Below are 23,673 nucleotides of genomic sequence, written 5' to 3' on the forward strand. Positions count from 1 at the left end.
CCTCTGCCCCTCCTACTCCTGGACTGGATAAAGGAGATACAGCAAGAGGAAGTGTGGAGGAAAGCGATGGGTTAGAGCATCTCCAACATTCTAGGTCATCACTCTCCTCTCTTCTACGCTTTCCCTTCCAATCCAATGAATGGGAGGAAGAGAAACAAAGAACACAAGTTGGAGGATGGAGGTGGGCTCCCACCACCTATCTTCTGCTTGAGGTGACCAACTCAGTTGGCCTCATGGGTGGGCCAGCCTTCCCTGAGGAGGCTTTTGTTGGGGCTGTTGGAGAAAAAGTCTAGCAACTGATGCAGTGGCTGTGGCTCTCAGCCTGATGAAGATTTTGTATATTGTATGTAGGCTTCCGAATGGTGAAGGAAAAAGTAGACCAGAAAATGAGGTCTACTGCCTTTGAATCCATCACATGAATGCACAGTAGCAGTAACAGCTACAGCTTCAGCTCTTCGAGTGATGGATCTTAAATACATGTTTACTTGGCCTTTCCATTTTCACTGCAGAATTTTTGCAGCAGTTTTAGAAACATTTTAAAATCCAAAGGCTCACAATACAGGGACAGTTTTCGTGAAAGCAGTCTTTGAGATTATTTAAAAGAGCTTGAGGCTATGGTATTTCCCTGTTCCTGCTCCCCCCCAACAAGGTTAACCCCTAAATATCTTCCAAAATTATCTCTTGGGAAGATCATCTCCTGCGTTCCCCCACATATCCTCTAATTCACTTCTTCATTTTGTCCAACCCCTCCCTGTTTTGTCTGCCCCCTATTTCTCAGCTCCACCTCTTTACTAGAAGATGGAGGCTGCATGAGCCCCGTTTTCTACAAAAATCAAATGAGCTGGTACCTTTCATCAACACTATTTTGCCCAGCAGGGTCCTGAAGCAAATGACAGCAACCTAGTAACGATGCAGCACTACCATGGCAACCAACTACACACTGGAGGGGTACAACAGGCTCCTTGCTTAAGATGGGACTGAAGGCCAATTTTTTTTTTTAATGTGTCACATGCAGTGACTGTTTAACTAAGAAAAAAGGCAACACGTTTTAAATATTAAATTGTGATTAAAAAAAAACAAACTCCATTAAGGGCAGAGCTATAGTAGGACACTAGGATAATGTAACAAGATTTCCACATTTGTGGGAATAGCTCACAGGCAGTTATCACAGCCAAAGCAGAGTAGAGGTGCCTGGCTAGTCCCAAACAGCCCAGACCAAGGCCTCCTGGCACCTGAAGTGACATGCCAAGTATGCCCCCCATCTCCTCTTCTCTTGCCTTGGAGTGAAAAAGAAAGAGGGAGCAGAAAAGGAAGAAGGAAATAGAGGGGTAGAGTGTCAGAGTGGGAGGAAGAAGAGTGGTAGTGAAGGCAAGAAGACTGGCAGAGGTGGGCACCCCTGCCTTGAACTCAGAAATCTTTGGTCCACATCCAGCCATTCCAATAAGTTGACATGTTTTCCATGCTGGAAGTAAATACTGTACACTTCAGTGTGAACCAAAGTGCTGCATGAGAACCAACTGATTGTCTGGTGGTGGATAATAATTGTACAAGAGAAAAACAAGGATAAAGGAGGCCTTCTCCTCTCAAAATTCTGGAGCCTTCAGCAAACAGAAGCAGAAGCAAGTCCTTTTTAAAACAATCTGGAACAGCTGCCCATACTCTGCTGCAGCCATTTTTAACCACAGTGCCGTGGCACACTGGTGTGCCATGGGTGGTCTGCAGGTGTGCCGTGGGAGTTTGGAGGAGAATCATTTGTTAGTAGGGCCGCTGGGGGATGTGAGCCCCTGCTGTCAGTGTGGTGTGCCTTGCCAAAAAACTGATGGTGTGCCTTGACAGTTTTAGTGCCTTGTCAGTGTGCTGTGAGATGAAAAATGTTGAAAATCACTGCTCTGCTGAATGACATTGCAAGGCCCACAGGCTGCTTGTAGCCCACCCTCACCAACTATTTATGGCTCCCTAGGGGTATCCAGCATGCATATAGGGTGTGATGTATTTCCACCTCTGCAGAAACTAGATGTGTGGTCCACACTGTCTCATCTACAGTTAGTATGAAGATGGGAGAAAGATTGTCTTATATTCTATGCTGCTTCTTCTCTCCCTGGACTCAGAAGTGGAATTGGTGCTGGGTCATCCAGTCAAATGCAGCTAGCCAGACATTCTATATGACTTCTCTGCCTCAAACTGCGTGTAGGAAAGTCTTGTATGCTGTTGCTGCTGAGCTCAGTAAGGAGGAGTAGAAATTAGGAGGCTGAATCCCCCTCCCCCTTAACAAAAATTGAAGGTAGACTGGTGAGTACATACTGATAGAAAAACAAAGTGGATGACAGATGGAGTACAGAGAGAACTGTGGTGGTGGAAAAATGGTCATCATAAGGTTTTGAGGGGTTGAAAATGAGTAACAAATTAATAGTTCTAGAAATACTTTGAAGCCAAGAATAGACGGCAGCAAGGTATCTAACTTTGCAAAGATGACAAAGTATTCCAGATGCTATCCTGGATAGTGAAATACCAGCCAGAATGAAAAGAGCTTCAAAAGAATCTCACCAAATTGAATGAAAAGCCAACCCCCCCCCCCAGAAAAGAAATGAAATTTAGTGTAAATTTAATATAAATAACATACCTGGGGAGGGGGGGAGAATCCAAAGTTCACATATATAGTATATTCTTGGGTCTGAACTGAAAGAAATCTTAGGGTTGTGGCAGATAACTGGGCTGTTTGCTCATTTGCTTTGCCCAGGTACAGAATGTCTAGACCTGGGCACACACATGCTGGAGTTCATTTTTACAACTGAACAATTTGTGCACACTGTACACATGAATGACTGTACAGTCTACAGTCATGCACAGACCAACAATGACTGTATCCTATTGCGCAGATGCACTGTTTAAGACACTGAACACTCCTACAGTCAACTTGCAACAGCGTGGTAATACCTTTATTGGGATCAACCAAAATGATACATAATTGTGAACAGTAAGCTTGTTGAGTTATCCAGAACTCTTCTTCAGGCTGAATGTTGAGCAAAGCAAAAAGGGTGGAGGGAGATAAAAGTTGGACATGACAGTTAATCACCTTAAGTCTACATAAGCAAACACTTTAAAGCAACACTGGTTTAAAGATGTGACCAAAATGCCTTTAATGCAGTATTTCTCAAACTGTGGGTCAGGACCCACTAGGTGGGTCGTGAACCAATTTCAGGTGGGTCCCCATTCATTTCAATATTTTAGTTTTAATGTGCTTAATTTTGATGCTACCATGGTATGTGACTGCATTTGGAGAAATGTTACAGATCTGTACTTTTAACAAGCTACTATGTATATTCTTTTAACAATGATAGTAAATGGGACTTACTCCTGGGTAAGTGTGGGTAGGATTGCAGCCTAGGATTGTTAAAAATGTTCCTGCTTGATGATGTTACTTCCGGTCATGACATCACTTCCAGTGGGTCCTGATAGATTCTTATTCTAAAAAGTGGGTCCTGGTGCTAAATGTGTGAGAACCACTGCACTGCTTTAATGTATTTTTAATTAATGTTATTTGAAACCCTGTAGGTTGGAAATTCCAATGCTCCACTAATGTGCTAACCTGCCTAACTGCAAACTAGCAGCCCTTAAAAGTCTGTGATTGATAGCAAATAAGTAGCATGGAGGGGTGTGCGCGTGTGCTTTTCCCTGCCTGCCATTTTCCCACTCCAAAGTACACATCCCCAGCTGCCTTCCCCACCCCACCCTACTGGGTGCAAAATGTTTGTTTACACATGATTTTGGAGTGGAGAAATGGATGGCAGGGTAAGATTAAGCACCCCCTTCCTTGCTACTGCTCTGCTATCACTCATGCCTTCTGAAACTGGCTTATAGGAAGAAAGGGTGGCAGTTACTCACATTTGCATGTCATGTGTAATTTGGTTCTCAGAAGTAGAACTGTTAGAAGAGGATTGTGGGATGGGCAGGGCTGCTCCCCCCTAGAGCAACCCTCTTCACTCCATACATGTTACAGTGAATGTTGAGAATTTTACAGTGCAGTATTTTCACTGCTCAGCCAGAAATTCAATTTTGCTTAAGCCAAGATGACTCTTCAAGAAGGTTTTCTTTGGTACCTCACATTTGTACTTCCTTCCCTGAAGGTCATACTGCAGTTCCCATATCTGTTTTCCTCTGGTGCACTGGATTCATGCATTTCTCAAAACACAATGTAATCACAGTCAATGTTCACATCTGAGCCAAAGGTAGCAGATTTTTCTGTTTTGGGTCACTAGAGGAAAGGGGATTAACCAAAGAGATGGGATACAGCATGCACTGACTCTTCCTCTCTAAATTCTAGTTTCTATTAACTTCTCATAATCCATCTGCTAATCCGAATGCCGAGCTGTACTCTCTCCAGCCCTTTATCTGATTAATCAGATAATTCAATCTGATTAATTCAAACATCTATAGGGCCAAAGTGACAAGTCCTGCAAAATGCCTGAAATGGAATTTAGGTCAAAATGTATGTTGCATTCATGTCTGCAGAATTAATTTTTATGGGAATCCTACCTGTGCTTTCATCCTGCACTCCTGTAAAAATGCCCCCCATTACCTGCCTAAGTAAAAATCCAGTTGTGCTGTAGGTGATGGGATGGACCCCGAGGATGGAAGAGGGATTTGGGGGGGAAAAGACAGAACCTTTTTTCTCAGCTCTCTGAATCTTTAAAATGTCAAAGATGGCCATGCATCAATCCCCAGAGATGCACAGCAGTTCACTTAGAATACCCCAGTTCTGTGCAGATCAACTTGCTCCACTTGAGTGGTGATCAGGGAGATAATTATCTCACTGTTATTTATTCTGTGCACTAATCAGGAGCCTGCTGATAACATAGCATGCTAAACAACAGGCAGAGTTAGAGTCCCAGGGGCTTTCTTTGGTATCCAAACAGCTCAGAAAGCAGAAAAGATCTGAGAGGCTGGGATTCAAACCCAAGGCTAGGGATGGCAGGAGAGGGCCAGTCTGGGCTCTGAAGATAATGTTGACATCCTGCTCCTAAAGCTTCCCAAATGACACCCCCTGTGCATTCCTCCTCCAACAGGGATGGATTTAGTCAATACAGATGAATGGCTTTCTCATCTCAGTTTGTTCTGCTTCACTGGAGGCAAATCGTCTCATTCGGGGCAAGCTTTAGAGAAAATGACATTTATTAGACTGCAGGGAAAGGTGACCTTGAGAAAGAGGGGGACATAAGGAGGGAAGGAAGAGAAAAAGGAGGCCGGATTTTAGGAGGAGGGGAAATAGGGGTATGCAGACTTCCCCCGGGCAGGGAAAGGGAAGCAATGTAGAATGAAAGAAACAAAAGAAGGTAAGAAATAGTAATACTGAAAAGCAAGTAGAAATGGGAAACGGAGGAGATGAGAAGGGAGAGAAGAGAAAAAAGAAGAATACTGCAAAAAGATGGAGACAAAAATTTTAAACCATTTGGGAAAAAGAAAAATAAAGGCCTACAGAAAAGAGAAATTGGTAAAGCACCAGAGTTATAGCAAGGTATCTGAGTCCACTGGGATGATTCACCCAAGCATTTCTTAGCCCAGTAAAGTCACCATAAATTGACAGAGACCTGGGTAATTTGGACTGGTGTTGACCATAGGAAAAAGATTGTTAGCCCAATACTACCAAAATCCCTTTAAGACAGAGGTCTCCAAACCCCGGCCCGGGGGCCAGATGCGGCTCGCGGAGTGCCTCTATCTGGCCCGCAGCCAGCCTCTGATCCCCTGAGAGCCTCTGGCCCAGTTGACCAAACACAACCAGAGTTGTGGTTGTGGAGTGGGGAAATGGGGGTCCATTTAAGTGTGTGTGTTTTATTTCTTGGGCTGTGTTGGTGCTTGGAGAAATCCTGGACGTTTGAGCCCATTCATTCATTTCAGTCATTCATCTAAGTTCCATCTCTAATGTTTTAATTTAAATTGTATATTTAATTTTTTTTCCAGCCCTCAATACCATGCCATATATTTGATGCAGCCCTTCAGCCGCAAAGTTTAGAGACCCCTGCTTTAAGGCAATGCTGTGGAATGGGTGTGGGCTATGCTACATCCCGTGGGGGATTTTCAGCTGCTGGAGGTTTCCTAGGGGTAAGGAGACATTTGTATGGTATAAGCCCGGTGACCAAAATGGGTCAACTCAGACCTACACCAGCAATATCATTGGCGTAAGTCTGCATTAATCTGTGCAGGTGAAACAGGCCCAGGTAGAGGGTTGTGATTCCACATGTGCTGCTGCCAAACCCGCACTACCCCGTTCCACTCTCCCTCCGCCCCAATCCACCTCCTGCACCTGGCTTACCTGCTCCAGTGGGCCTCCACTGCTCCACCAGTGAGCATGGGAAGGCTATGGTCTTCCTGCCAGCATGCCAGCTCCCTGCACTGCTGCAAAGCACTTTGTGGTGCTTTTGGGGCAGCCAGTGCTGGGGGAACACGTTTCCCCAGCACTTCCTTTGAATAAGATTGGGCTGTGTGTGAATCAGCTTTACATCTGGGCTCATTGAAACACTTCTTCCAAACGGCTCAGGCATTAATCAAGCACCCTCACTAAAACCTAAACCCTTGAAGCTTTGTAAACATGTTACGTTTAGCTGACTGAAATTCTCCTGGATTCTCCCACGCTCCTCGATAATCCTGGAAGCTTTCTTCATAAGAATCCACTGCCCTCAAGTCACAAATATGGATGCACTAAGAGAAAAATCAAGCATTACTGAGTCATTTGGCAAGTTCTCTCAGGGTGACCTTGACCTGAACTATTAGGATCTTCTTAGCTTTCCAGCCTTGAGTTTTTAGGTCAGCCCCTCCAAATTTGTCTCTCATATTTTCATTACTGTTTATTGGTCTGATATTGTCCTCCTTCTAATCCTGGATGAAAAACTTCACAAAAATTTGCATCTTAAAATAGAACCGAGAACCAAAGCAGCATAAAAAAGGAAACACAGAAGTAAAGGAAAAGGTTACTGGCACTTAACCGTCTCTCACAGGGAGATGGTTCAACAGGCTAAGTTATACAAAGAACTTTATGTGAATGGAATGACCAGCTGTGCTCTTCATTCTCCTGAGGTTGCTGCCTGTTCTCAGGCTCCAAACATCTGGTCTCAGACAGTCTGCTGTTCATTCATACCTGCATGCGTGCTCTCAGTCAGAACAAACGCTGGGAAGGTTTCTTTGCCTTCCATCCAGCATGGTATATACATACTGCTCTTCCTCCCCCCCTTCCATTACACCAATGGAAATATCATTATTGCACCAGGCATTCTATGATGGCATGAAGAGCTAAATAATATCACTACCTGCTCTCGTTCATAGGAGTGCATTTTGTAGTTTCTTTTGCAACTAACTCAGACACAACTAACAGTGCAATCCTAACACGTGCTGGAACAGGCAGGTTGGTGGGCCCGTGCTGTATCCAGCGCAAGTTTTGGGTTGGTTGAAGCGGCCCAGCCTGAGGCAAGGGGAAAAAGTTCCCCTTATCCCAGGGAGAGCCAAAGAGACCCCAATGGGTCTACTTGGATCTGCGATACATAAAGAGGTAGAACAGATCCAAGCAGAATGTAACAGCCTGGAGCCACTTTGTGCCACCCGGGAATGGGTCTAGGATCTGGCATGTGCTGGATCCTGACCCCACCTCCTGCTCCCCACCCCACCCCCACCCACACCCACAGGCCCACCCATCACCAGGCCTTCCCTCACCCTGGAACGCCTCCTCCCCACACACACCCCTGACCCCTGCACCAGCCAAGCTCAGCCAGCACGACCTTACCAGGCTTGGTCAAGGCAGAGGCTGGATCTGGCCTCCGATGCCCAGCGTGTGTCCCCGTGCCGGCCCAGCCAACTCACACAGAGGCGCAAACATGCTTTATGGAATGTTTGCAACCCTCCCAGGGACTTGCAACAGCTGATCACATCCTTAGAATTGCACGCTAAATGGTTTTGATAGCCATTCCAAATATTCAGAACTAGTATGTGGTATAGCCCTCCTGGGTGCAGAATAAAGATGAGCAGTTACATGATTGGGTGTTCCCCTAAAAATATATCCATAGAAAGCGAGCACTTCAAGGGGAAAGCCAGACTAGAACACTTAACACTGACATGCCACCCTTCCAAAAGCAAAGAGCTTTATGTGAATTGAATGACAGAGTTTTTGCAGGGGGAACATTCGATCATGAGATCCTAACTGCAGTTTAAAGTCATACAGTCCCAGGAAGACTGTACCATATGGGTTCCTGGCTATGTAAAATAGCTCTTATTTGGGGGATGAAGTGTTCTGTTTCATTCAGCACACAACCAGGAGTGTGGCTTACTATTTGGATGTAAAGTTACCCAAATTCCATTAAACACATATGACAAGTTTTGCTGTGTTACAGGATATGTTTGTAGTTCCACCTGATTGAAAAAGGACAGCAGATTCAGGGCTGGCCTTAGGAGCTGTGGGGCCCAATTGAAAACATTTTTTGTGGGGATCCAGATTCACATCTTAGGTCTGCAGAATCCAATCCCATCCAACTTGCCAACACCAATGCAGCCATGCTAACAGGGTGTGCAGTGCATCCTGAGGTGGGGGGCAGTCAAGCCTCCTCAAGGTGAGGGAACATTCGTTCATTTACCTCTGGGCTGCATTGTGGCTGCATTGGTGCTAGAAAGTCGGATAGGATTGGGCCCTTAGAGATATCAATAAAATTTATTATAGACTTTATATTTCTAAAGTAGAATGGAAAGCAATCAAAATGTGCACTTAAAAAGTGTATGAGAGTTAATGGATCAAAAGAATCTAAGCACATTTTAATATAAAATTACATACATGTAAGCCTACAAAATGTGTATATTGCCTTTGAAAAGTAAATAGTTACAAAAGCACTTAATTTAGTGACTCTGAAATGATTAATATTAACTCTGTTTTTTTTATTTTTACCCAAGTGTGCGGGCGCCTTAGGTGCTGGGTCCAAATTTGTTTAAAGGTGGCCCTGAGCAGAGCAAAGAATTCAGATAAACACAACACATGGGGAAATATAGCTTATTGTATGAAACGTCTTTCACTTTTTCAGTTGCACTATCTTCTGGGAGAGAACCATTTTCAGACCTTCCAATCAATCATTCCCAAAGCCTAGGAAGCTTACATGGAGCAGGCATTAGCAATTACTTCTAATGTGATTCAGCCTTTAACTCGCTATTGCAGGGTATCCACTTCAATTATCCTTCAGCTCGGTCCTCATTTAAGAAGATTATTTCACCGTATGCACAACAGTACCCCATGGGTGGCATGCACGTATCTACACATTTATCCATTTAACAGATTTATCCAGCACTGGGTCAACAGAGCATCACTTCCTGCTGCCTGTCAGACAGTTCATCCTCTTTTAATTCCACCATCAGATATTCCATTGCAAAACTGACCCTAGACAGGAAAGATCTGCAAGGATTTCATAAAGGGAATAATGTGTGGCTCCTTATCAAAACATCTTTGGGAGTACTGTGGGGTAATTAGGAAAAAAATAAGTATCACCTGGAGTGAAGGATAAGTTATGACACTAAGAGCCCAGTCCTAACTCCCTGCATAGAAATGCAGAGGCACCAATGTGGCTACTGCTGTATCCTGCAGGAGAGTTTTGGCCTGGAGGTCTCCTCAGGGTAAGGGAGCACCTTTTCCCTTGCCCCAGGGTAAACTTCAGAAGCTGCTATGGGTCATCTCAGACCAACACCAGCTCAATAGCTGGTGCAAGTCTGTGATAAGGCATGCAGATGCATCAGACCCAGGAAGGAGGTTAGGATTCAGTAGGCCCCATGGCTGCCAAAGTCACCCCCCTGGGCTCAATCAACCCTCCTCCCTGCCCCATCAGTGTCCCATTCTGACTTCTCCCCCATTCCGCCCTCCCCCTGTCAGCTCCCCCACTGGCCTACCTTTAGTGGCAGAGCTTTAGCCACCCACCGGTGCCTGGGACGCCACTTTCGTATGCCAGTAGCCCAGCATCACCTACCATCGGTGGCTGCTTTACAGCAACCCTAAGGGCCCAATCCTAAACTGGTCCAGTGCCAGCACCAAGCTCTAGTACTAGTGCTGGGTGCTGTAAAGCACATTTACAGCACTCATGAGCAGGGACCTCTATGCCGGGCCCAGTGCTGACAGGAAGAGGACATGCAGCTGCCAAGGGTAAGTGCAACCATTGGGCGGTGGTGCAACCTCTGGGGCAGGGGAGGGCCAAACGAGGGTGGGGAGAGGGTGTGGAGAGGTACTGGGGTAGGAGGGAGTTGAATTGGCGGGGCCCAACGGCGGGGCTTAGGGCTTCCCCTGAGGACTCCGCTCCCCTGAGGAGATCTGCGGCTGCTTCCTGGCACCTGCTGGATACAGTGGTAGCCACTTTGGCGCCACTGCTCCAGCGGGTACCAGGAAGCTCAGGATTGTGCTGCCCAGCAGCAGCTGGCAGCACAAGGCACACTTTGCCAACAGCCAGGCCCATCGGATTGGGCTGTAAGTTATGATTTTAGGAAACTGAGAAACTCTTGCTCTCAAACCAGCCATGGCTCAATCTCCTTGAAGAGTGATCTTGCCCCCTCCCTTTTTAAGGGATTTGGTTGTGCATCTGGAGAAGATAACATAAAGAAGCCTGATCTGAGAACCTGAAATTCAGAGAATTTCTGCAGAAGCCGATACAATTCTCAGAATCACTAGGCTCATTGAGGAAATGGTAAGTCTTCTGCCAAAGTTGCTGGGAAGAATATTGCAATATTTAATGGCAGAGCCACTTTAGCCAAAATCATAAGAGCATGATGGATAGATGCGTTTGTTTCTGGTGAGTAAGACAGGTTTACAGCCTAAGTCTTACTGAACACAGTGGGCTTACTTCTGAGCAAAATAAATAACACTGTTTTCTAATGATGGATAAGAGTGAGATGGCAATGAGAGGAGCTTTCAAAGAAGTCTCCTTGCTACCAGTTGGGAAGGAAAGTGAAGCATGAAAACCCTGAATCAGGAAGTTGGCAGCAGTGAGTGCCACACATTACCTGTTAAGATCTGGCAAGAATTACTGGTAAGTGGCCACCGAGCAGCTAATGTTTTGAGAAACAGATCTGGTGGGTGTGTGAAGCTATGATAAAAGAAAGGTCAGTAAGTAGAATCAGGAAACTCCTATAAAATCAAAGATCCTCATCTCTGAGTATTTGAATTAGAGTTCCAGATTCAAGCTTACTGAATTCCCAATATGCATAAATTGGAATAATAGTGACCTACCTTGCAGACTTGCTGTGAGGTCAAACAAGATAGACAAATTAAATATTACTATACAATAAACATACATAGTAATCTCAGACAAGTCACCAGCACAATAATAACTGGCAAGTTGCCCACCACAAGGACATTTTTTATTAATACAGCAAAAAAAAAAAAAAAAAAAGGCATCTGGACAAACAAAAGGTGTGCCACAATCATGGCAGGTGATAAACCAGGTATTAGAAACATTGGGGAAATGTGAAACCATCCTTTCTGGATACCTGGCACCCAATGGAATCTGAGGTTCCACTAAGTTGATATTTGTGCCTTACCAGTAGGGGTCTCTGCACAACCAACTGTAGTATGAAGCTTACAGAAAAAGAAAAAAAAAACAAAAGCTGAGGCATCCCAGGAAGATTAACAATTGCAAGATTACACAGATTGACTAGAAACAGAGATAGTGGCACAGACACTTCTCAGTGATACATCTAAACATTATTAGACTTTACATTGTTGAGACAATACCTTATGGTTTCCACTACTATTTGTGGTTTGAATACTGAATACAAACGTACTGGCCATTTAATGAACAAAATTAAATTTCAGTAATATTTCATATTTGTTTTTCACATTTTTTTACTGCCCTTTCTCCAAGTTGTTCAGAGTGGTGAGTGAGTGGCCCCATATGTGGAAGAAGGACAAGCTAAGCAGGCCTGTTTGATTAGCTTCTTACTATGTTTGTCACATGGTACAGATGAAGCTTTCACATTCCTTATGATGTGGACATTTGTAGAGAAGTGCAGTCATACGAGACAGGACATCAGCTCTCTGCCTACAAGCATTTGTTCTAAATCCAACACAGATTGTGGCAGTAGAACCATGGCAGGGAAGCCATGCCACTCGCTGGCTAGAGTAGAAACTCCAAGACAAGAGAGAGACAAGACAGAGACCATTGTGCTGAATTTTTTAACACTTCCTGTGTGTGTAAATTAAATAAAAGAAGCATCCTTGACTACACTCCCCGTTAAAGCAGTTCCCTTCTTCTTTCTATACCTTGTTAATAATATTCAGACATGACACATTCCAGACAGCAACTCTTCAAAGTTATTTGTGAAAACTTCCTTCAAAAGGTCCTATATTCTCTTGCCTGATGTAAAATCTTGACACCTCACAACACATTTGCAAGGGATGCTAGGGCAGCAATTTTCAAGTCTTTTTTGTCTCATGGCAAACTGACAAGGCACTAAAATTGTCAAGGCACACCATCGGGTTATTGACAATCGACAAGGCACACCATGCTGCCAGTGGGGGGGGGGCTCCCATCCCCCATTGGCCCTACTAATAAATGACCTTCCTGCAATTTCCTGTGGCACACCTGTGGACCACTTGCAGCACACCAACGTGCCACAGCAAAGCGGTTGAAAATGGCTGTGTGAGGGGCTCTTTCACACATTACATGGCAGGACACTCACTTGGATTACTGTGTGCCTTCACTGTATGCCCCTAGAGGCAAGCGCAGGCTTTATGTGGTTGCATTTGAGTTTTGCCAAATTCCCATTCCAGATTTGGTCTAGAGAACCTCTGCTTAGAGAACTTAAGCTAATTAGTTACCCTCTTCACCCAAAAGAGCCCTAATCCTGCAGAAAGCACTGCAGGACCCCACCACTAGGGTAGCTGTTCAACCTGCAAAGTTCCTCCTTCCTCCACTTTCCCACCAACAGCTTTTCCAGCTGCAGCAGGAACACCTTGGTTCCCAGCACCTCCCAGGCGTGGCAGCCACACACCAGTTTCCAGCAGTCTGCAGTAGTCTCCGTTCATTCAGTCCATTTAGTCAGTCCACCCTCTTTTCTCCAAGCTCCTTCATTCCCGCTCTTTCCAACTTCCTTCAAGTTGGAAAGACTTCCAACTTCCTTCCTTCTACACCCACACCCTTTGCCTTCCTCCAGGTGCTGCTTTTATTCCTGTGGGCCTTTTTACCTCCAAGTGACTGCAGTTGCACAACACTCACTGCAATCTGAGGCCCTGGTGTTAAGCCCATGCTTGTCCATGCTTGACGGAGCAAGGGGCCACTGTTGACACCACACCCTATCTCCTGAGGGATCTTATGCATTTCCATTACAATTTGTTTCACACACATCCCATTTTGTTTACACGTATGTGTTCGCATTTTTAAGGTATATATTAGAAACACAGAATGAGAAGCTGCCCTTAGGATGCCTTTGAGTCTACTACCCAACATATTATGAAGTACTACTGGTTGAAAAGCACAGGTTGAGAATGTATCTAGCCTTTGTTCATTAAAACTAAAGAGCAGGGGACAACCCATTTATACTAAATTCAGGGCCCAATCCTATCCAATTCTCCAGTGCTGGTGCAGCCATGCCAATGGGGTGTGTGCTGAATCCTTTGGTGGGGAGGCAGTCACAGAGATCTCCTCAAGGTAAGGTCATGTTTGTTCCCTTACCTTGGGGTTGTATTGCACCTGCACCAGTGCTGAAAAGTTGGATAGGATTGGGCCCTCAGTTGAGAGAGAGAGAGAGAGAGAGAGAGAGAGAGAGAGAGAGAGTATGGTTCTTCACAAAATAAGGAAAAAAGACAAGGACCTGTCAGTCAAAGTCTGGCAGCAGAAACAAAACAGAGGGAACAGAGAGGCAAGGGATGGATGTGAATGGTCCGAGAGGTGTCAGAAAAAAAAGATGATCACTTCCAGTATCTTTCCAAGTGAGCGCTGCCCCATGGACCACTGAAGTGTCGGCTGTGGCTGTAGGTAGTCCATTGTCCTCTCTCTCTTGTGGTCCAGTGCTTGCTGATAAGAACATAAGAACAGCCCCACTGGACCAGGCCATAGGCCCATCTAGTCCAGCTTCCTGTATCCCACAGTGGCCCACCAAATGCCCCAGGGAGCACACCAGATAACAAGAGACCTCATCCTGGTGCCCTCCCTTGCATCTGACATAGCCCATTTCTAAAATCAGGAGGTTGCACATACACATCATGGCTTGTAACCCGTAATGGATTTTTCCTCCAGAAACTTGTCCAATCCCCTTTTAAAGGCGTCCAGGCCAGACGCCATCACCACATCCTGTGGCAAGGAGTTCCACATGCTGAGTAAAGAAATATTTTCTTTTGTCTGAGCTAACTCTCGTCAGTGAGATGCTTCCCCACGGACCACCAGAGACAGCAGAGAATGGACCCCTGCAACTGGCATTTCCAGTGTCTTGCTGAGCGCTCCCCCCCCCTGCAGTCTAGCAAACTGAATTGTATTAGGGGGTTGCATGTGGTCCACATCAATTCCAATGGTTGCCTCAGTGGTCCGCAGGCTCCTAAAGGTTGGAAACCACTGCTCTAGAGAGACACATTTTATTGTGACTGAGAATGGAGATATTCCAGCCAATGCAGATTTTATATTTGAATTGTAAATGTAAGAAATGCAAATCCAATTTAAGCATCACTTGTGAAAACAGCCTTAACCCTTCCTCTCACCTATTCCCTATGTGTGTCTGTTACCCAGTAACGAAACTCCAGATATGTTGCAAGTTTATTTTAAGTGATCTAGGATAAGTAGGTAAACAACCTTTCGGATGGGATTGCACTGTTCCTGAAAAATCAGGCTCATAGATTTGGGGTGCCCCTAATCATGCTCCTGGATAGCCAGTTGGCAGCTGTGGTTAGGAGTTTCTTTAATTAGCTTTGGCTGGCATGCCCGGCATGCTCTTTTTTGGAGAAAGCAGACCTGGCTTTCATGCTCCAGTCACTTCTGGGTTAGATTACAGTAATGTGCTCTACTCATTGGATCAAAATGTGATCACCACAGTCTTAACCTAATGGCTTGAGCGTACAGTATTTGTTTTGCCAGCCTGAATCAGGCACCACAGACAGAAAGGATCGACCTACAGAAGGTCACTCAGGAAGTCATATCCCATAGGAAGCCCGCGAAGGATTCTGTACAGACACCTTTAAGAGGAGATCAATAAGACAGTTTCAATTTCTGTTTCAACTCTGACACTTTTCCTGGCTGGCCCTTCTCCACATCCTGCATCTCACTCCTTTTTGGGCGAAATCTCCCATTGAGCGGAAAGATCTCCATGCAAAAGATCTCCCATGTTAACTACTAGGGCGGGGGGGCTGCACAGGATTTCCTATAGGTGAAGGAAGCAAGATCAGGGGACATGCCTGCGCTCTTGCATCCTCAGCTACAGCGGAGATGCCGGCAAGTCACAGGTTAAAAACACGCTACGTACACACTTCACTGGTCAGATGACTTCCCCCTCCCGACCCCATGAACTTGCACGTTACTGCCCCGCATCGGCACTCCCTCCTTGCGCACACCCCCCCCCCCAACCACAGCGTTTTCCCAAAACATTAACAAGAGATCGCTGGCTGCTCGCCTGCAGTCTGCGGGAGGAGAGCCGATCTGAGAGCCCAATCCTATCCACACTTACCTGGGAGTAAGACCTACTGACTATAATGGAACTTACTTCTGAGTAGACATGCATAGGATTGGGTTGTCACAGCCCGATCCTATGCATGTCTACTCAGAAGTAAGTTCCATTATAGTCAGTAGGTCTTACTCCCAGGTAAGTGTGGATAGGATTGCGCCTATGAGCCCGATCCTATGCATGTCTACTCAGAACTAAGTCCCATTTTGGTCAATGGAGCTTACTCCTAGGAAAGTGTGGATAGGATTGCATCCTCAGCCCAGCCCGCTCTGAGCGCTCTCCCGCACCATTAACACCTTGCCGGCCCAGCGTGGGCTGGTCTGGGCCATCGGGGCTTGCCTTGCCTGCCAACGCCAAGAGTGGCGCGGGGGGAGCCTCCTGTAGGGGTGCCAGGCGGGCGCCTTTCCAGCAACAGCCTCTCCCGCCCCAGCACCCCGAGTTGCTGCTCCTGGCTGCAAGTCCCCGTCGCCCTGGAGCTGCGTTTGCTCTGTTGCTGCAGCAGGCGCGGTCCGTAGAGACCGGAGGGCTGCAGCAGCAGCAGCTGGAAGCCCCGCAGCCCGCTCCACTGGCGGGCGCCCCAGACCAGCCTGCGCGCCTCCTGCCAGGCGGCGGGTGGGTGTGAGCGCGAGTGTGCCAGGAGCTGGTGTGCAGCAGGAGCCGCGCGCGCTCTCATTGGCCGCGCGCGCAGCCAGCCAGCCTTCCCTCCCTTCTTCCACTCCAGCAGCCTGGAGGAGCCCTTCCTGCTGCTGCTGCTGCACCCGCTTGACTGCCTTCGCCCGCTTTCCCTGCACCGGAAGCCGGTGAGCCTGTGCGAGCTCAGCCCGCGCAGGGGAAGCCCTTCCGATTCATCCCGGGCGGGCCTCGCTCCCTCCGCCCTTCCCGCCGCCTGGAGAACCCCGATCGCGGGACAGCCTCGCCAGCCCCGTCCCGCCTTCTCTGCTGGCCGCCCAGAAGCGACCTCCTGCTTCTCGACCCGCCGGGATGGGCTGAGCAGGAGACCCGGAGCGGGTGAGTGAGCGAGCGAGCGAGCGAGCGAGGGAGCTGCCGCGGGGGGCGGCTGTCGTTGGCGCAATGCAACACCGCGTGGCGGCAGCCCGCGGGGCTCGGCGGACCCGCTGCTGAGCGCCGGCCCCGGCAGGGAGGCGCCCTTTCCTTAGCCGGGCAGCGGCAGCAGGGCTCGGCCTCCGCCTCCCGCGGCAGGTGGATCAATGTGCGCAGCGGGCGAGCTGCCAGCCCCGGCCCGCGCCCTGCAAGCGCTCGGCCCCGCCGCCAGGAGTCCCCCCGCGCCCGCCTGCGCGCTCCTCTATGACAGGGACGTGACCTTCCCTGGCCCAGCCTGACCATGTGGTGGCGGGATGCCTCGGGGTCCCTTCGACGTCTCTGCAGGGCCTCCTGGCTCTTGGCCCCGCTCCTGCTGCTGAGTGTGGGCATTGCTGCCAAGGGGGGGCTGACGCCACATTGCCCCAAGACCTGCTTGTGCGCCAGCAACATCATCAGCTGCTCCAAAGCCAACCTGTCCGTCTTCCCCGCACACCTTCCCCAGTACGTCGCAGTCCTGGATTTCAGTCACAACACACTGACTCACCTGCGGGCGGAATGGACCCCTACCCGGCTCTCTCATCTCCACTCTCTGTTCCTCAACCAGAACGGCCTGGTCTTCATCTCCACCGAGGCCTTCTGCAATGTCCCTCACCTGAAGTATCTGGACCTGTCCTCCAACAAAATTGACTCCCTGGGGGAGAACCTCTTCAGCAGGCTGAAGGAACTCGAGGTGCTTCTCCTCTACAGCAACAAGATCGCTGACATTGATCGCACGGCTTTTGATGAGATGGCTAGCCTCCAGAAGTTATACCTGAGCCATAACGTGATCTCCCGCTTCCCCCTGGAGCTGGTGCAAAAGGAGGATCCCAAGCTTCCTGAGCTTGCCCTGCTGGACCTTTCCTCCAATAAAATCAAGAACCTGGATGTGAAAAAGGTGACGGGGCTCCCGGCCTGGGTGAAGAACGGCCTCTATGTCCACAGCAATCCCCTCAGTTGTAACTGCGACCTCTATGCCCTCTTTGCCCACTGGAAGAAACGGGACCTGAGCTCTGCTGTGGACTTTGAGGAGGAGCTCAGATGCCTTGTGGACTCAGGAAAGACCAAAAGCATAAAAATTTTGAGCCTCAGCAGTTCGGAGGGCATGAACTGCACTGAAATAAAGGAGCAGGTGCTGGAGGTCCACCGTGGGGAAAAAGTCATTATCAACTGTGACACCAGGCAACGCGGGCTGACAATCAGAGAATGGGTGACGCCCAGGGAAGAACGGGTCCCACAGGAGAATAGTAGCTCAGTCACAGTGCTGACCAATGGAAGCCTGAAGATAGAAAACATCAGTGTGGAAGACATGGGCCCATATACTTGTTATGCGGTAAGCCAGGTGTTCAATGAGACCCTCTATGTGCATGTCACAGTCCATAACTTCACCTTGCATGGGATCCCAGATACACTCAATACCGCCTACACCACATTAGTGGGCTGTATCCTGAGTGTCATCCTTGTGCTCATCTATCTTTACCTGACCCCGTGCCGGTGCTGGTGCCGCAACAGTGAGACACAGACCAACCAACAGGAGGACAGTATCAACTCCTCCATGCTTAGCACCACTCCCAATCACAATGCTGAGGTGGCTGGAGGCAAGGAAGGATTACATTGCCACATGGCCCCAAGCAATTCACAAAGCCAGAATGGTAAATGCAAGCCCAACTGCTCTCCCAAACAGGCAGCTAAAGGGGCCCAGAAGACCGAGAGGAAAATGTCAGATCCAGACTCTGTCAGCTCGGTGTTCTCTGATACTCCCATTGTGGGAACCTCCCAGAGCGAAGGAGGGCGCGGATGCAGCAGAGACAAGGCAGGGACTGAATTAGTGGGACTGTTGTGATCTTCTAACTATGGCAAAGAAGAGTGGGAAGAGGGCCACATCCTTAATGCACACGAGGCTTCTCTGGTACTGTTCTCCAATCTGTCACAGTAGGTCATAGAATTGCTATTTTATTCTCCTCTTGTCAAGCCCAGAGCCCAGCCCTAAAAACCTCGTGTTCCCATTTGTTTTTGAAGCACAGCCATTCCTGAGCCCTCCATTTTTGAAATGACCATATTTTTCAACTTGCAACTGCATTGGAACTTTGCAGCTGTCCCACTGAGAAAAGCAGAGGCGCAGGATTAACGGTTCACCCTTGATAGGACTTTGCTCCTAAGCATCAGTCTAGGTATGAATTCCCAAAAAGCAGCCTTTTGAGACTGTTGCAGCAGAGTTCTGCTTCATCTTAAAAGCTAACAGCATTCTTGTGGCAAAAGATTTCAGAGGCAGCAACTTACTTCATCAGAGGCATGAAGTGAGCCTAGGAACAATGTTTTCTAAGCCATCTCTCATGCAGATCTACCATATTCATCTATGCAGATCTACCATATTCACTATATCAGTTCCAGCCACAGCATTAGCCCCATTCAGCTCTACTTTAGATGCCACGATACTATTTATTAAAAAATTTTTAAAGCAACAGCTTAATTATTTTTTAAAGCTTTATTGCTTTAAATAATTAATACATTTTTTGTTTTGTTTTTACAAAAAATTATGACTCCCACCACACCAAGATTCTCAGGACAGACAGATACACACACGAACAACAAACACTGGGCATTTTCTGGCAAACAGTCCTTCCTATTTGAAAAAAACTCTGCCCTTTTCTAAGACTCTGAACGAAATTAAAATGGAAAGTTCAAAAGTGTGGCAGAGGAAGGGGATACTTAGGCAGACTCTCTCCATGGGTGAGCTCTATATACAAACCCAAAGATTGTACTGTAATTGTAATGGCAACAAACAGCAAGAAGGAACCCCAAATCTTGAGAACTGATCAACTGGAGTCCCACATCCCTCTTCCTGTTTGCAGCAGAGAGAAGAGCACGGCATGGCATGATCCAGTCAACTGCTTTCCACCCTTTGCTTGGCAGCTTCACACTCAGATTCCCATCACCACTTGCAGTCATTGTATCATACATCAGGGCAACAGCTCTGTTTCCAGTTCAGCTCTCTATCCTTGCAGGCCTTCAGTAAGTCTGGAGACTGTAGGAGGCTTAGGAGGTTTGGAAAATCCTGAAGCAGTTCAGCAGCCTCATCGTCTTCAACAATGTCTTCTTGCCAGGTCAATTGCTTTAAGAGACCAAGTGTTCTACAAATTCCAGATGCTTGGTAGGGAAAGGGAAGTTAACAACAGAGTCCAGTATGGCCACTTAAGTGAAGGAGCCATGCCAGTTGCCTTTTTGGAAGCCAATGTGCTTGGCTGGAATGTGTTTGCACTGGAATGTACTGCCTTTGGACCCCCTCCCAAGACATACATTCAGGATGAATTTGCCAGAAGTCATTCTCAAGCACATGCAGTGAGAAGGTCCCTTTGCAAGGCAAGTAGCTAGCATCTGTTGTCATCCTCAGGTCCCAACAAGGAAGGACTTTCTGCTGTGTCCAGCTCAGAATATACTATTCAATTTGGCTGGCTTTAAGAAGCTGTGGAGGGAGTCTTCTAAGAAAGAGGCCTTCTACACACTATGATACAACAGTTTCCACTTGATCTGTATTCAGGTGTTAATCCCAGCTGATTTATCTGCTGTTTTCAGAAACATGGGGAGGGGGAACAGGAATATGTAGGTGGTTGAGACATATTAAGCCATAGAAAGTATTGCACAAAGCTGTGAATGGGACCAAGCAGCTTTCATTGCTGAAGAGCAGAGCTCTATATACCACAGCCATACAAACTCTGTCTACAGCCCCAAAGTCTCCTTATCATCAGTGTGTTGGGGAAATGCCCGAGAACTGGTAGAGCCCAAAGTGAGTACAGTACTAAGCCAACTGTAAGAGGCAAATCCAACTGACCAGCCCTGACTAGCTCTGGAGTTTTCAACCAGTTTCTGGGGTGTGTTATTATGAAGCCTGAGTCCTCTAAGAGAAGCATGCAATTCAAGGGAACTATCTGAAAACCACATGAAGGAGATGGAAGTATTGAACCAACTACCACCAGATAAATGAACAGAATTGCACTGGGAATTGTGAAAGCAGGGAGAATGTAGCAAAAGTGGAATAGGATAGCTGATGAATGTGTGTGACTCCATGGTTGAACTCTGGTTCACAGAAAATGTGGGAGGTTGCCCTATTTGGAACCCTTTCCCTATATCCTTTAGTAAACACCCGAAGAGCTCAATCAGAACAATCATAAGTAAGAAAGGACAGATCCAAAGTTGTACTATGCACATTTACTGAATGGGAAATATACCAAGTACAAACAAATCTATGACCATGTATTTATAACAGTGGAGGCTACCAGTGTGTTCATGACAGAGCTTTAAATCAACTTGGTTTGCTGTGAAGCTGCTATTCTTTTCATAGGGGTTAGATAAGGGAGAATGGAAGTGAGGGAGCTCTCTTTACTGCCCCGTGGCTTCATTGCTGCTTACCTCTTTTGCTCTTCTGCAGTAAAGAGCCATGCTGCAGTACACAAAGATAGCACATGCTGCAGTTGTCACAGAAAGCTGTGGGGAGGAGTCATCCTCCCCCAGCCCAGTCTCTTCTATATGGGAAGAATGGAGAAATGTTTGCTACCTGAATGTTCAAAGACCTCAGTTAGCATGAGGTTGAAGTGGCACTCGTACAAAATGCAGCACAGTTACATCTCTGGGCAACCATCTTTGCCTGCACACATTTGCCTCAGATGCATCATTATCAACTCTCTCATGCTTGTGTTCAGTGTGTGGGACATAGGAAGTAGTAGCCTTATAGTGGGGTCGGACAGTTTGTCCACCTGTTAATCTGCTTTGGCTAGCAGCCTTTCTCCAAGGTCTCTGTCCCACTCCTGGTGACTGAGAGGTCCCTTAATTGGACCGATCAATCTTGGGACCTTGCACTCATCAAGCATGTACCCTCAAATAGCAGCTCACTACCACTGGCTACTTTGATGGAGCTCTGTGAGCAGAAAGCAGGCAGAGTTGAAGTGAAGACCTAAACAACCTGTAATTGTTTTGGTATGTGCATGTGCGCAAGAATGAATTTGCATGTGTGGATATCTACCTTTTAAACTCATGCTCAGTACATAGGGCCTCTCCTAGTGCTTAGGTTGTGCTAGTGAAAGGACTATCCTCTTTGATTTTTCTAGGAAAGTAACGTTGCAGTCCTAACCACACTTTCCTGAGAGTAAGTCCCACTGAACAAAATAGACTTACTTCTGAGTAGACCTGGTTAGGATTGTGCCCTAAGTGTGTGAACCAGGAACCTTTGCAAGAATAATTCATTACTTTGATTTAGCAAACCCTTAACATGTTTTAACTTCTCACTGAGTGAGGACTTGACATCATTTACCCTTTAACTAGCCATACTTGCTTATAATTACCATCTTGCTGCCTTCCCAAGGTTCCTCAGTTCACCAAAGAGACTGTGACTACTTATCTAGGAAGCAGGACTCTGGGATTTCCCAAATAACTACACTGAACATGACTCCCCACACGGAAATACCCCAGCAGTGTGAGAGAGCCTGTAACTTAGGCACTAGTATGCATAACACAAGCAGATTTAGCTAGGTCATTGACAAAGTGTCAATTAAACAACCTTGGAAATCTTTCACTCAGCTCACTTGGTGACCCTAGGAGAATGCTGGAAGGCCCACTTAAAGGCCCAAGTTGCTAGACCTGTAGTTCACTGGGACCACATCTGAATTCATTGACAGATGGAGACAAACATAAGAAAGAAAGCAGTTGGCTCATTTGTTTTTTGCCCATTTATAAACAGGTCATGGTGCATGCATGATGTTAGCTAACCCTGCCCCTGCCCATAACTGTAGTTTGGCATTTGTCTGCACCATTAATCCTGCACAGCCCTACTGTACCCAGCATTTGTAATCAGGATATAGTAAGGCATATTCCACCTTGTTCTCTCTCAACTGGGTATGCCAATATGTTGCATTTGCTATGCCAGAAGGGACAAATGTCTGCCGCTGACAAGTAGCTCACCCACACACCCACCCCATTATTAGACCCTTGTGGGACCAGGACATTATAAATTATAAACCCTAAGCATGAAGTTAACCCCATAAAAACCCATAGGATATACAGAGATCCCCCCTAGTTGGTGGAGAATCTGTTCCAGCCCCCAGTGGATATGGAAACCTTGGATACAAGGGACCCTATAAGTACAATGCTCCACTACCCCATGCCCATCACCTTCCGTTTTCTTCACTAACAAGCAGGCATGTTTCTTCCGTTCATGTTCTTACTGTTCCCCTCTAGCATGCAGGCAGGCTGCATGTTGCATTCCTCTCATAGCATTTGTAAAAGCAAGAAACATGCCTGCTTGTTAGTGAAGAAAATGGAAGGTGATGGGCACAGAGGGTGTGGAGAACCTCTGAAAACACAGATATTTGATCCATGGATACAGTAGACTGCCTGTACTTATATGAAAATATGTTTAGGATGGGAATGTTCATGTCAATTATACAATTATTTATCTTCCCCCCTCCCCAGTAATGAACTTTGTCGTTTGGTGCCCCCTCCCCACTACTAAGCTGACTCCCACTAAAATAGTTCTCTATTGCACAGATTTCCTAGTTGTACTATTCTCATGCTAAGCAGGGACTGGTTAGGAACCAAGGTCTTTTGAGTGGAGGAGCCTCATCTCACCATCTTCCCTGTTCTCCTAATCACCCTTTTATCCTTATCGGTCAAAGCAGTGGGCTGAAATAGCTCATGGAAAGATCTCGCTTTCCTTGTCTCTGTCCTGAAGATGGAAACTGTGCCTCATCAATAATTACTAAGGCGACCTTTCATTCTGTCTCAACTCACACAGTCAGAAGGGAAGCCACCCACACCGTTTCCCTGCTGTAAACTGTAGACCAGTGTCCTAAAGGAAGGATCTGCTGGCTCTCCACACAGGGCCAGAGAAACCCAGCTCTCAGAAAACCACCTGCTAGCACCTGCTGTCTGTGTACAGTGTACACAGGGACCCCACCG

The 23,673-nt window shown here is 47.0% G+C and overlaps 1 protein-coding gene across 1 annotated transcript; it reads left to right on the forward strand.

The window, feature by feature from the left end:
- The first annotated feature begins 16,869 nt into the window (after positions 1-16,869).
- AMIGO1 (adhesion molecule with Ig like domain 1) lies at positions 16,870-19,150 on the forward strand. Its single transcript, XM_066626427.1, has one exon. The coding sequence runs from the start codon at positions 16,991-16,993 to the stop codon at positions 18,566-18,568; it is 1,578 nt and encodes a 525-aa protein (XP_066482524.1). The 5' UTR covers positions 16,870-16,990; the 3' UTR covers positions 18,569-19,150.
- The last annotated feature ends 4,523 nt before the right edge of the window (positions 19,151-23,673 follow it).

This window comes from Tiliqua scincoides, chromosome 4, assembly GCF_035046505.1.
Source record: "Tiliqua scincoides isolate rTilSci1 chromosome 4, rTilSci1.hap2, whole genome shotgun sequence".
Taxonomy (NCBI): Eukaryota; Metazoa; Chordata; class Lepidosauria; order Squamata; family Scincidae; genus Tiliqua; species Tiliqua scincoides.

Coding starts and splice junctions, on each gene's coding strand:
- AMIGO1 (XM_066626427.1), top strand. CDS start 16,991: ATGTGGTGGCGGGATGCCTCGGGGTCCCTTCGACGTCTCTGCAGGGCC.